This window comes from Eleutherodactylus coqui, chromosome 12 (assembly GCF_035609145.1).
Source record: "Eleutherodactylus coqui strain aEleCoq1 chromosome 12, aEleCoq1.hap1, whole genome shotgun sequence".
NCBI lineage: Eukaryota > Metazoa > Chordata > Amphibia > Anura > Eleutherodactylidae > Eleutherodactylus > Eleutherodactylus coqui.
Window position 1 is genome coordinate 40,979,096 of NC_089848.1, and position 13,736 is coordinate 40,992,831.

At 43.1% G+C, this 13,736-nt stretch overlaps 1 protein-coding gene across 1 annotated transcript in view; it reads left to right on the forward strand.

The window, feature by feature from the left end:
• The window catches only part of CPNE4 (copine 4), a 298,691-nt gene extending 285,187 nt beyond the window's left edge, over positions 1-13,504 (forward strand). The window contains exon 15 of the mRNA XM_066584935.1: positions 13,175-13,504. Within this exon, the coding sequence (XP_066441032.1) occupies positions 13,175-13,306 (132 nt within the window). The 3' untranslated portion in view covers positions 13,307-13,504. The remainder of the gene's footprint in view (positions 1-13,174) is intronic.
• The last annotated feature ends 232 nt before the right edge of the window (positions 13,505-13,736 follow it).

The window sequence follows — 13,736 nt, forward strand, 5'->3', positions numbered from 1 at the left end:
CTAAACCGCCACAGCTTTTACTTTTATTCACTGCTAATCAGGGATAAAACATATTAACTGGTAAGCCAGCCTATACCACCATCAATGTTCAGCCACCGTCAGCTGCCAAGAGACAAAAGATGTTAGTTTGTCATGCTGCTAATGCCATCCGAGTCGTATACATATTTATAGGGTTTGAAATAGAACGTTCAATAGAAATATTATATTATGCCCACAAAATTCACCATTTGTGTTGTGTACTGCTTCTCTCAAGTCACACAAAAAATCCTGATGCGTCTTTTACGTCCCTCCCATGTCAACAGTTGGATATACATTACTTTTATGCCATAATTTCAGTACCGTAGCTCTAATTTATGGGACACTTTACTGTTCCTTCTTCATGTTTTCCTTCTTCTAGTGGTTTCCTTCTCTCTTCTACATTTTTCTATGAGATCTGCTTCAATGACAATTCTACTAGGATCCTCCCCTATTTTAGCATTTCAGAAGTTGGCCTTACTCTACTAACATCTTCCTCAATGAGCTGTAGTGTTTCGTGTTTTGGCAATCATTATATTGCACTTGATTTGGTATTTTACAGTGTGCGGATGTTGTCTTTGTTTCTACAATTATATTGTTTTTTGTATTTAACCCTTTCCAATCCACTGTCTGACGTCTGAAGACATTCTGATTGAAGGCCGTACAGCTCTGATGTCGGAAGACGTCCGGCAGGGTATTCTTACTGTATATTACTGGCTGCTCTGTTGTCAGGGGCCTCTCCAGCATGTCCCATACCGCAGTACTGGCACTAGCCAGCAGATGGTGCCAGTGTATAATGGCAGAAAGAGAAAACCCACTAGGAAACCCTGAATCCAAAATTGGATTGCAAAGGGTTAAATTCCTCGGACCCTTTTACAATGAACAATTATCGTTTAGTTTATTGCTGGAGCATGCTAAACTGAACAATCGTTCAATACAAACACTGTCAACGACTGAACAACTAACGCTAATTAATTCGCTTGTCCTTCACCATTCAGTTTATGCAGGCATACAAATTAAACTACTATCAGCCGTTTAAACATTCATCTCTGCAGTCATTCATCTGCCTGTTTACGCTGAATGGAGGCAAGTGGCCTGAAGATATCTCCAGTGCGCTCCATTCAGTGAGGGATCCTCACTTCTGTGTGAAAGTGAGGAGCCATAATCGTTGGATGACTGTCTGGTGCTTAAGTGCCTGACAGTTATCCCGTATAGAAGGACCCTTACTCAATGACAGTAATTGGAATGGAATATAAAAAATCATGCAGACCCTGCAATGAAACAGGAAATTGTCTAGCGGTAGAGAATATAAAATGTATTTTTTCTCTACAGACTAAGGGTCCAGAGAGGTCGCTATGAGTGGCCATGCTAAATGACCATCTACTGTAAAATGACCATCTACTGTACATACACTCTTGTAAAAAAAAACAAATCAAGCCCCAAGAAGAAGTTGGGTTTTTTTTGCTGCAAAACTCGTCCTGCAGTTCCATCTCAGGCAGATATACAAATGATTAGAGTTATGGCGTGATTAGATGAACAGTCTTGTCAAAAAGGCTCTCAGAGGCTCCTTGTGTGTAGAGGACCCTTTTTTTCACTTGTGTAGAGCTTGTTGACCACTTGATGCCTCTACAATGCTATTAAAGAGATTTTGCCCAAATAACGGAGTTTGAGAGGAAGAGCAGTATTGGAATGTAAGAAGTTAGATGATCGTATTAATGAATTGTTCGAACCAGACTGTTAGTTGTTGGGACCAGTGGATGTGTGAGGGCATATACACAAGGTGACCGGTCTCAGGACGCCCTCGACAGACCACCAGTAGAGAGGATCGTCTGATCGTCCGACAAGCATGTGCAGCTCCAACTGTTCCATTGTCTACCATCCAGAGACAGGTGGTGCCATCATTAAAGGCCACTCTGTCTGTCAAAACCATTTCTAGGTGCTTGGCTGAAAAAAATTTGCTATCACGGTGCCCATTACATTTACTATCTTTGACACCCACCCACCATCGCTGCCATTCGTGGTGGTGTTGTGAACTACAAGACTGGACTGCTATGGAGTGGAACAAGTTTGTCTTCAGCAACAAATCCAAGTTTAGTTTGGTGACTAATGATGGCCGTTTTCGTGTCTGGAGACCTTGGGGTAACATAGTAACATAGTATGTAAGGCCGAATGAAGACAATGTCCATCTAGTCCAGCCTGTTATCCTCCTGTGTTGTTGATCCAGAGGAAGGCAAAAAACCCCAAGAGCAGAAGCCAATTAGCCCTTTTGGGGGAAAATTCCTTCCCGACTCCCTAATGGCAATCAGACTAATCCCTGGATCAACCCCTAATGGTTCCTACCTGCCTGTATACCCGGATTAACAATTAACCTAAGATTTATATCCCGTAATATCCTTCCACTCCAGAAAGACAGAGCGCCTAGGGTGAGACCCCTCAACCCTGCCTTTGCTGTGGAGCTGCACACTGCCCCCTACTGGTGTGATGGTCTGGGAGGCCATCACATACGATAGTCGGTTACCCCTAGTAGTGGTACAAGGGACAATGACTGCTCAGCGATATGTTCAGGACATCCTGCAGCCACATGTGTTCCTCTCATGGCGGCTTCCAATAGGCAATTCCAGAAGGATAACGCTCAGCTACATTGTCACACTTCCGTGGCTGCCCAGTCACTAGATTAATCGCCAATAAAATATGTATGGGGGCATTTGGGATTCCAACTTCGACAGTCTACAAGTTTGCTCAATATAGAGGCTCAGTTACAGCAAATGTGGACCAATATGTTGCAGGATACCATACGGAACCTGTATGCCTGCATGCCCACCTGTAGCACATCTTGTATCCAAGCTAGAGGTGGTACAACAGTGTACTAGAGGCTTCATACCTGCCTGTATCACACCAGGCATCCAAGCTAGAGGGGGCTCAACAGGCTACTAGAGCCTCCATGCCCGCCTGTATCACATCTTATATCCAAGCTAGAGGTGGTCCAACAGGATACTAGAGCCTCCATGCCCCCCCGTATCACATCTTGTATCCAAGCTAGAGGCGGTACAACAGGGTACTAGAGCCTCCATGCCCACCCGTATCACATCTTGTATCCAAGCTAGAGGCGGTACAACAGGGTACTAGAGCCTTCATGCCTGCCCATATCACATCTTGTATCCAAGCTAGAGGCGGTACAACAGGGTACTAGAGCCTTCATGCCTGCCTGTATCACATCTTATATCCAAGCTAGAGGTGGTCCAACAGGGTACTAGAGCCTCTATTCCCATCTGTATCACATCTTGAATCCAAGCCAGAGGTGGTACAATATAGTACTAGAGCCTCCATGCCCACCCGTATCACATCTTGTATCCGAACTAGAGGTGGTAAAACAGGGTACTAAAGCCTCCATGCCCATCCGTAAAACATCTTATATCCAAGCTAGAGGTGGTCCAACAGGATACTAGAGCCTCCATGCCCCCCCCCCGTATCACATCTTGTATCCAAGCTAGAGGCGGTATAAAAGGGTACTAGAGCCTCCCTTCAAGGGGTCAATTTTTCACAATAAATCATCCTTTTGCTCTGATATGTAATCACTTACTTATATTAACGTTACAATCACACAGAGAATGTCTCATTTGATCCCAAGAGCTCCTTCTAAATGCTCAATTTTTTGTGTCAATGAGTGTATATATCCAGATTCTGTAACGATAATGCGCCATGAAGAATAAATCTCTATTATAGTGAGGTTAGTGAGATACATCTCTCACTTCCCCCCCGCCATGTGAACAGCTGTGTATACAGGATTACATTTATATCCAGAAACAAATAGCTTTTTAAAGCCAGCGTTGTGGATCCAGCTCATGCTATAGTATATACCCGCCTATTAGCTGCTCTGTAAATGTGTCGGAGGGGTTCCGTAAGTGATATAAATTAAGTGGTCATTTATTGGGTCCCGCAGTCTTTCCACTCATCATCTTTTATTCTAAGCATATTACATTGTGAAGCCCTCTGTAAATCTGCGGAGTTTCAGAGACAAACAGTGCAGAATCGATGTTGTATGTTGTCCGTGATCCAACGGCTGCCTCTTTGTGTGCGGATAATATCTCCCGGCGGTATTTTCAGCCAGCATGATGATGGCTTTGCTTGTAACAAATGGTTGTCACACTGTATTGTACGAGTGCCTGCTCTGTGGTTTTGTCAAGGTAATTAAGTTAAAATTGCTGTATTTTTCTGCAATGGGATCTCAAACTTTCCATCAGACTTTTATATAAAGTATAGGTAGGTCTGATTTTTAACCTTTATTCAATAGCAAATGGTTTTCCATTGGTGGTAAAATGACTGTATACTACCAGTCCTGCCGTTACTTCTCATCAATAGCGCCTCACCACTGCCCCCTCCCCCCCCCCCCCCCCGCTGATTGCTATAATAAAGAATATGTAGCTCGCTCCGCCGGTACTGTGACTCACCTGTATTCACATGCTGGTTTTTGCACAATTTGGAACAGTAAGAAGCCCATCAAGCTCCCAGAACCTTCATTGTCGAGCAGTCAGACCCCAACTGATCACCAAGTGCCAGTACATCCAAGCAGTATGTCATTACATGCTTAGCCCAGAATAGCCCTATAAGGGCAGATGCAGACAGACGTATTTGTGGAGGTATTTCCGCACGTGAAAATCTTGCCCGTGTAACACAATAAAGCGATGCCTTTGATTTCAATTGATTCATTCAGACGAAACAAGTTTTTTCCGCGCAAACTTTTCATCTATCTTTGTCCGTGTTATGCAGAAAGGGAGGGAGTTACCTTGCCTACTACGGAGAGAAAAGAAGACAGCTGGTCCTATTTAGGGATTTAATTGACATTCTGATCCACCGAAAGGGTGTAACACGCAAGCGTGGGAACGGAACGCAGAACAAAAACGTTCTATTTGCTAGCAGATGTATCAGCCTGTTTTTTGCCATTTCCTAACTTCGTTTATGTGAAAATGCTTTCCGTACCGGCAAATGTATTTACACATACGTTCGTCTGAGTAAGCGCTCAGGGTAGTTTTAGACGGACGTGGTTTTGTCTCGTTATGTGGCTCTGATAACCAATCAATGGACTTCAGTGGTTTTGTTTTCCTCTATTGGGATTCTCACCCGTTAATTGTACAGGCGAGAAGAGATAGGGCCTGCCCTATGTGCGTGAAGGATCCGGCGGCACCGATCTTCCTATGGTTATTTTCAAACTCCTGCACTCTGGAGTGGACTTTGAAAAGCCAGCAAAGGCGAAGAGATTCCCCTTTTTCAGGCGCAACTACGCTCTGTGCCGCCAAGCAAAGTCGCGCCCACACTCATCTGAATCCGTCCGATATCGCACTTGCCAGTCTGAATGTAACCTAAGGCTAAGTGCCCACTAGCTGAGACTGTGATCTGGCCTTAGAGAGTTTGGTCAACTTTTATCGTACAGCACAAGGATATGAGTCCGTGTACTGTCCTAGATACATGGACACAGTATATTGACGTGTCCTGTTTCTCATCCAGAAATAGGACGTGGTATAATTCTTAGAGACCATTAGCCTATCAGACACGTCGGATACTAATACTGAATAAATCTGCCTGTCCGGCTCTAACTTTTACATTGGTTGTCCTCTCACTACCAACTGGTGGGCTATCCCCTTCCAGCCTAACACATATACAAACAAGGCCAGATAGGACTACCATACTCACACAGGGTTTTTCCAACTCGTTAGGAGCTCTACAGCTTTGGCTGTCTGTGTCTTCAAGGTAGAGCTCAGAGCTGCACATCTCCTCGCCTTTTTAACAACTCCCCACTGGAGCTTCACATTAAATACCTGGCAGAGGAGTCTACTCCCTACTATTCCACAGAATGACAGGACTCTGGGAGAAATCTACCTCCCTTCCCCCACTACTCCTGTCATCCTGTCCCAATGTGTATAGCCACATAGGCTATAATGGGTCGATGAGTTGTCCTTGGAATTACATGGGCAGCTCATGCCCCCAAAATGTACTATTGTGCTACGGCTGTGTCTACACATAATGGCTTTGCAGCAATCTTCTAAAGCTGGAAGTATAAAAGAAAAATGCAACAGAGGTGCAAAGTATTAAGAGGATTCTCTCATCAGGTTCATAGTGTCCAAACCGTGGACATCATGAACCCGGAACAGGGATGCCTGTTGCCTCAATCGGTGTTTTATCCTTTAACATGGTAGAGTTTTAGAATAAATACACTTTGAAGTTTGACTTAGAGCTTCACGGGGCGGTCTGTGCCGACCTCTGCCCGCCCACTGCATGCAGAGTGACAGGTCTTACCCTTTTGTGCATAAGGAGAGAGCTGTTGGACTTCATGCAGCCGGCCCGTAACTCAAACTTCAAAGTGTATTCATTCTGAAACACCACGCGTTTCAGAATAAAACACCCACAGGGGCAACAGGCGTCCCTGTCTCAGGTTAATGATGCCCGGGGTTCTGACAGCATGAAGCTGATGACCGAATTTCTTTAATGAAAAAGTCCAGGGACCTAAATCTCCGGATCTGAAGTATGAGCATTAGAGATGAGTGAGCATACTCGCTAAGGACAATTGCTCGATCGAGCATTGTCCTTAGCGAGTACCTCCCCGCTCGGGAAGGTGACAGTTGAGTTGACAGGTGAGTTGCGGCAGTCATCAGAGGGGAGCGGGGTGGAGAGAGGGAGAGAAAGATCTCCCCTCCGTTCCTCCCCGCTCTCCCCAGCCGCTCCCCGCCCGCCGCCGGCAGCCGAATCTTTGCTCCCGAGCGGGCAGGTACTCGCTAAGGGCAATGCTCGATCGAGCAATTGCCCTTAGCGAGTATGCTCGCTTATCACTAATGAGCATCACTCACAAGTTAAATAGCTGGATTTGTTATTTAAGTCTTTTGTACTCCACCATTACAAATAACCCACGTAGGTTGTCTCAGTCATATGAAAAACACATTACTACATATGCAATAACATACATGCTAAATAACAAACTCTGCTCATTAATAAATTACACTGCCTCACTATGAGTGATCTTCAAATAATGTACTTTACCCTTTTGTCACTAGGAGAATAAAGGCTTGGATTGGCCCACAGGTTAATTCTCTAATGGACCTTACGCCATGCACATATAGGGTGAATGGGAGCCTACCAATTCCTGCTCACTGTGTTCTCTATATACTTCAGTGGAAACAGGGCCATGCACAAACGCACCCACCACACACTTTGTGCCCGCGAAACATGGCTTTTTGCGCATGGAACTCAACCAGGTCCCCATTTAAATGCCTATTTAGCCTACTGAGCTCCAGATGTGCTCTCTTTTCCTGCATAATTGCGCAGCATAATGTGTATCTCCTTGCATATTCTGTGCGCATTTGTGCATCTGCCATAGACTTTGCACACCAAAGAAGACCTTTTTTTCACATGTAGATGCAAACAATGGTTCAGACAGCGCCAAATGGATATAAAGCGGGTTCCCCAATGTGCTTCTCTCTAATCCTCCTTGTAGGAGGAGAGCTGCAATAACAATAAAAAAGGGGGGACTCTCACCAGGAGAGTGGGCCCCCAAGGAAGAAACAAAGAATAGGTTTTAAGTAAAAACAGTTATGCGCTCGTGGAAAGAGCAAAATGGGGGTAAGTCAAATGTAAATGCTGTCCCTCCCGCAAGAAACGGGTGCATATTGCACCGAAACGCGTTGCCTTTCTGTAAACCTATTTTTATTATATTAAAACTGGATTAATCAACTTGGTTCCTGCGACTTCCATTGACGACAGAGAGAACCTTGAGGAGTCGGCACACAGAGGAGGGGGCTTCTTGTTTTATACACCCCCCTCCTTCGGAGTAAGTGCCATTTTATACTTTTATTTATGCTTTCCGTTTCTTGCGGGAGGGACAGCATTTACATTTGACTTACCCCCATTTTGCTCTTTCCACGAGCGCATAACTGTTTTTACTTAAAACCTATTCTTTTTTTCACATGTGACATGGACGACCAAAAAATAGAAATGTGAGCAAACCCATTGAAATCAACGGGTTCTATTCTCTGCATATTGCGTGCGCAAATATGTGAATCTGCCCCAACCGTACTGTTTGCTGTGGATCCGAGGTGGAAATTCCGCAACAAATCCACAGCATGTACTAGAACATCCCATGGTTTTTATTACAAAGGTTCATGATGTGAAGTCATGAAATCTCCAGTCAAAACTGCCTGCAACTGCCCATGATAGATTACAATCAGTCATCACATATTGCGCACAACACCACTAAACGCACTGGATGTCGTGACGTCCTCGTTTACGCTAAGTATCTAGATTGATTGAAATCCTGATACAGAGCACTGCTTCCCTAGCAGAATTGGCTTGTTCCAATCCAAGGCCACATAACATGATTAAATTGGTCATTCTTCAATAAAACAAGGCATATCGGATTCAATTAGTCTTATATTAATATGAAAGTGACACTACTGTACTGGTTCTATAGAACATGGGAATGGAGACGGCTGCTGCATCCGGTTCTCCTTCAAGTACTCTAATTAAAATGGGCTCCAAATCTGCAAATTAACTTTCTGTTTATCTTTCCCCATCCGCGGTGATTACTGTTTAGTCATGGATAACCTCGTTCTATTCACAAGCAAGATGTTTGCATTTAATATTCAATATCATCTGCAATTCTGCTTTATCAATAGAAGAGCCGAGTAGATTAGAACCATTAATATGGACAAAAAATGTATTTATTCATCTATCCGATATTATCCCTCACGCACCGAAACGGAATTATCATTTACGCAAAATTATTTTCATACAATATAAACATTGACAAAAAGATAGTAATTATTTATTTCCTATCAGGCCTCTGCTCAATACTGAATATCAAATTGCTTAGAAAAAAAAAGTCTAATTATTTTCAAATGTGTATAATTTCCATGTTAGATGCAGGAATAGCTTGGAGCTACTTTCACCAGACCCTTCCATGGAACAAGTCAAGGGTAGTGAAGACTATTTGGCTATAGCAGCTACTGCTAAACACATTAAATAGTAGCTTTGCTTTGTGTGGCGTAGAGTGTTAAGGCAGCAGAAATGCAGTCCTAAGCTCTTGCTCACAACCTGAAGGTTGTAAATTCAATCCCTGCTTGGTTCAGGTAGCCGGCTCAAGGTTGACTCAGCCTTCCATCCTTCCGAGGTTGGTGAGTACCCAGCTTGCTGGGGGGTAAAAGACGACTGGCGAAGACAATGGCAAACCACCCTGCAAAAACAGTCTGCCAAGAAAATGTCATGATGTGACGTCACCCTAGGAGTTGGTCATGACTCGGTGCTTGCAACAGGTGACTTTACTTTACCTGTTTCAATAGAACCCAGTGTTTGCATTAGTGTTGATTATTTCTGGTGACTCTTCCTTCAATGAATATATAGCATCAGTAGGTCGGTGAGGTGATTTAGCTGGGTTGTACAAGCAGTTTCTTACCATAGTATATGGTAAAGCAAGGCCAAATACTCTATATGGGAAAGGATTTGTGGAAGTTCCAGGTTGGACCAAAATGTCATAATTTAATAAGTCTGGATTTTTCATAGTTTCCGCTAAGTATCTAGATTTATTGAAATACTGAGATGAACCACAGTACTGTTGGATTGACTGTATAGGCTTAATAAAATGTGAGAATATTTGCATTAAAGGAGTTGTCCAAGTTGTAAGAACTCTGGAAACCCCTTCCCTATGCATTAAAATAATATAGGGTAATATACTCACCTCTCCCTGCTCCCGCTGTGTCCCGTGATGTTATCAGTCCCCGCTATGGTCTCTGTTTACAGCTGCAGTCCCTTCCGGTTTACAGGACATCACAAAGGCTGCAGCCAATGACAGAGCTCAGTGATCGATTGCTGAGCTCAGTTATTGGCTGCAGCCACTGTGACATCCCGTAAAGTGGGTGGGACTGCAGCTGTAAACGGAGACTGGAGCAGAGGGACCAAGAGGTGTCACATGACACAACAGGAGTTGATAGACGTATCACCATGTGTTATTTTAAGGCATGTGGTAGGTCTTCAGCCTTTAAGAAATAACAAATATGCGGTGGATATTTCTTCACTGTAGTATGGATTTAATAATCCTTCCATTGAGCATCTTGAAAGGTGAAAACACATTTTTCTAGCCCTGCATCCCTAACCTAATTGCCTGTCCCACTTTGAATGTCTCCTATGTATATTGCAGCCACTTCCATGCAGTGCAGCCTCCTGTCTAATACTTATTATGCACCATCTTGATGCTGAGATTTCTCCCTGCTTTCTCTTTCACTATCTTCTACTATCAATTCTACGATGCATCAGCACAACATAACATGAGCAGCTAGAGACTGTACCATCTCTGCCTCCTTGGAGGACACTATAAATATCACTACTCTGTATATTTACCTAAATGAACTGCAGACCATAGGTATACAGTCATCTCCTTTATTATAACTGTGTGACAGGAACCTCTAATCATCAACAATAATTGTGATAGGAGTTTCTGTGTCCCACTCTAAAGAGCTTGTGTGGTAGGGCCCACCACGCAGGAGTTATGCTATCTCAAACAAATGACATTTTGAGAGACACATGAACCCAAGTAAATCTGATGTGGTCACAATGAAATCTCATTACCCACCCAAGAAGGACTCCAGGAAATTTCAGATAGAAAGGAATAACTAACCAAGGTAATGATAGCTGATTTATATATAGTGTGGGGCTAGTTACATAATGAATGAAAAAACAATTCACCGGAGTGGCCCTTTAAGGCTGGTGTGCAGTAACATTACTCCAAGGATGCAATTTATTCTGAGATACCCCTTAAAGATGTTATGCCAAGATGACAACCCCCATTCATATGCCCAATTAGGGCATATGAACATCAAAGAGTGGGGTCTCCCACTAGGACCTCCCTCTATGAATGGGAAGACAGAACTACTTTGTAAAAGGGACTCCCATTCAGGTGGAATTTAAGCCATTCTTGTATTACAGGATGGCCATTTATCTGAATGGCCTTTCTGTAAAATTACATTTAGCCTGCAGCAGCTACTGCAAAAAAATGTCTGGTTGGGTGCAGCTTTTCCCAGCAAAATCAGCTGCTTGCCAAGGTGTGGAGAGCGGGACCTAGGGTGTTCTGCTATTTTATCGACATAGATGTACAAGGTTTTCTTTTTCGCTGGAAGAGATTTATATTTTAATGGTAACATTTAATTTACCATATAATGTATTGAGAAACTTAACAAAAAAAATTTCAAGTGGGGTAAACTTAAAAATGCAATTGTGCCATTCATTGGAGGGTTTACTTTTTACGGGGCAGTAAAAATGACATAACTTTTTTTCTGTAGGTCAGTATAATCAAGGTTATACCAAATTTATATAGTTCTTCGATGTTTTATTAAACCTTTTTAATTTTTTTGTCCACTGTGCTGCATGAGGGCTCATTTTTTTGCAGGGCAAGCTGTAGTTTTTTGTTATTACCATTTTGGGTTACATACATCCTTTTGATCACTTTTTATTCAATCTTTTTGGGAGCAGATGTAACAAAAAAAAATCCCGCAATCCTGGCATTCTGTACTTTTTATCTTTTTACAGTGTTCACTGTGCGGGATAAGTTTTGTGATATTTTAATAGTTCTTAAGGGGTTAATTATTGCAGTATATAGTGATTTTAAATATTGCAGTGGGTGCTGGGAGGATGCAAGTAGTGTTTGAAGAAAGAGAGTTGTAAAATAAAAATGATAGGTAGGGTTAGATGATAGGTCCTCCTTAGACCTCCTTTAAAAGGGGCGACAAAGTCGCCTGATTTTGTAGCATTGCTACAATGCTACAAATTGCATGTATGTGAAGGCCATGCTTTTCTATGGGTTCCTTCACACATGCGATATTTTGCAGCATGCGATATTCCGACACAAAAACTTTGTGGGTCCCGCGATATTCCCGCGACTCGTGAGGTTTTGTAGCCCATGTTTCCCTATAGAGCCTTCTTCTGTGTTGCATCGCACGAAACCGCGGTTTTCGTGCGGTGCGATGTAACTTTGACAGTAGGAAATCCTACTGTCAAAGCCTGTACTGAGCCCTAATTGCAGGGACAAAATAAAAAAATATACATACATGACCTTAGATGTGCTGTCAACCCGGCCGCAGCTTCTCCCCGGGTCCTGGCACTGATCTCCTTCTTCTGTTCTGGCCAGGGATTGAAAAATCCCTGCCTTCTGGGATTTGAGCGATCACAGCCATTCATCAAGTGCTGGCTGTAATTGGCTAAGCGTCAGCCAATCACAGCCAGCATTTCTAGGAGGCGGGGATTTTTTAATCCAGAACAGAAGACGGAGATTAGTGTTGGGGCCCGGGGAGAAGCTGTGGCCGGGCTGACAGTGCGTCTAAGGTGATATATGTGTATTTTTTTTTTCCTCTTTCAGCTACAGCTTATTTTCGGGGTAGGGCTTATATTTCAAGCCTCCCCGAAAATGCTTGCATGTGATGCTACAAAGTCGCGTGACTTTGTAGCATTACAAAATCGTGGTATTGCCGCAAGAAGACCCAGCGATATCGCACGGACCAGCGATATCGCTGCGATTTTCTCATGGCGATGCCATGTCGCCAGTGTGAACGAGGCCTTAAGATCACAATACAAAGTGTATCTATTAACTGGTATTACCTTTACAAAACTCAGAAAGTCGCCATTTCTACAATGTAACAGCTCGTGAAAAATAACTTGTGTCATAGTGACTTTGGTATTACAGGTTGCAATTCGGAAAAAGAGCAAATTTCCCTGCTCATCTGTATTCTAACATGTATCTATAAGAGTTTCTGGTTCCTCTACCCTCCATATATAATTTCAGTAGATGGGTAATGAATAGAGATGAGTGAATATACTTGTTTCGAGTAATTACTCGATCGAGCGCCGCGATTTTCGAGTACTTCCGTACTCGGACGAAAAGATTCGAGGGGCGCCGTGGGTGAGTGGGGGGTTGCAGCGGGGAACAGGGTGGAACCCTCTCTCTCTCCCTCTCCCCCCCACTCACCCACGGCGCCCCCCGAATCATTTCGTCCGAGTACGGAAGTACTTGAAAATCGCGGCGCTCGGGCGAAAAAGGGGCGTGGCCAAGGAGTTTCACTCATCTCTAGTAATGAAGTCAGGGAAGATATGACAGACTAAATAATCTTTCATTTCATTTATTTCCCCATAGGCGTCTCCAGCTGCTCTTGCAAAAAGTGTTTTGGCTGAAGTTCCAAACCAAGTTGTGGACTATTACAACGGCAAAGGGATCAAACCAAAATGTGCGTCTGAATTCGAGTCTTCCAGAACACTAGGACCTTGAACTTTTCTGCACACTTTTACAAGATCTCAGAATGACAATAATGATCATGACAATAACAATATATAGCACGTTTTAGTGATTTTTAACTTCCAAACATATTATTTTCTTGCATGTATTGTTGGAGGCTTGGATCAGATAGCAGTTGTATCGTTAAAGACTTTTTATGGAAACAAAAAATAATTACAGCATGTTGTCTCGAAAAACGGTAAATGTTTCTGTTTTTTATACAGATTTGTTGAAATTTTGCTAAATTTCTTATCATATTTACACTTTAAAACCTTTTGAAATCTATCTGGAGTGCTCATAGACACTACACGGTTTTATCTGCTGGGAAACAAACCTTTCTTCTCTGTTAGATTGTAAGTTCGTGGTGTTTTGCATGTCAGAAATACCATCCGGGTTTACAGGTTCTAGTTAGTAAGTTACCTCT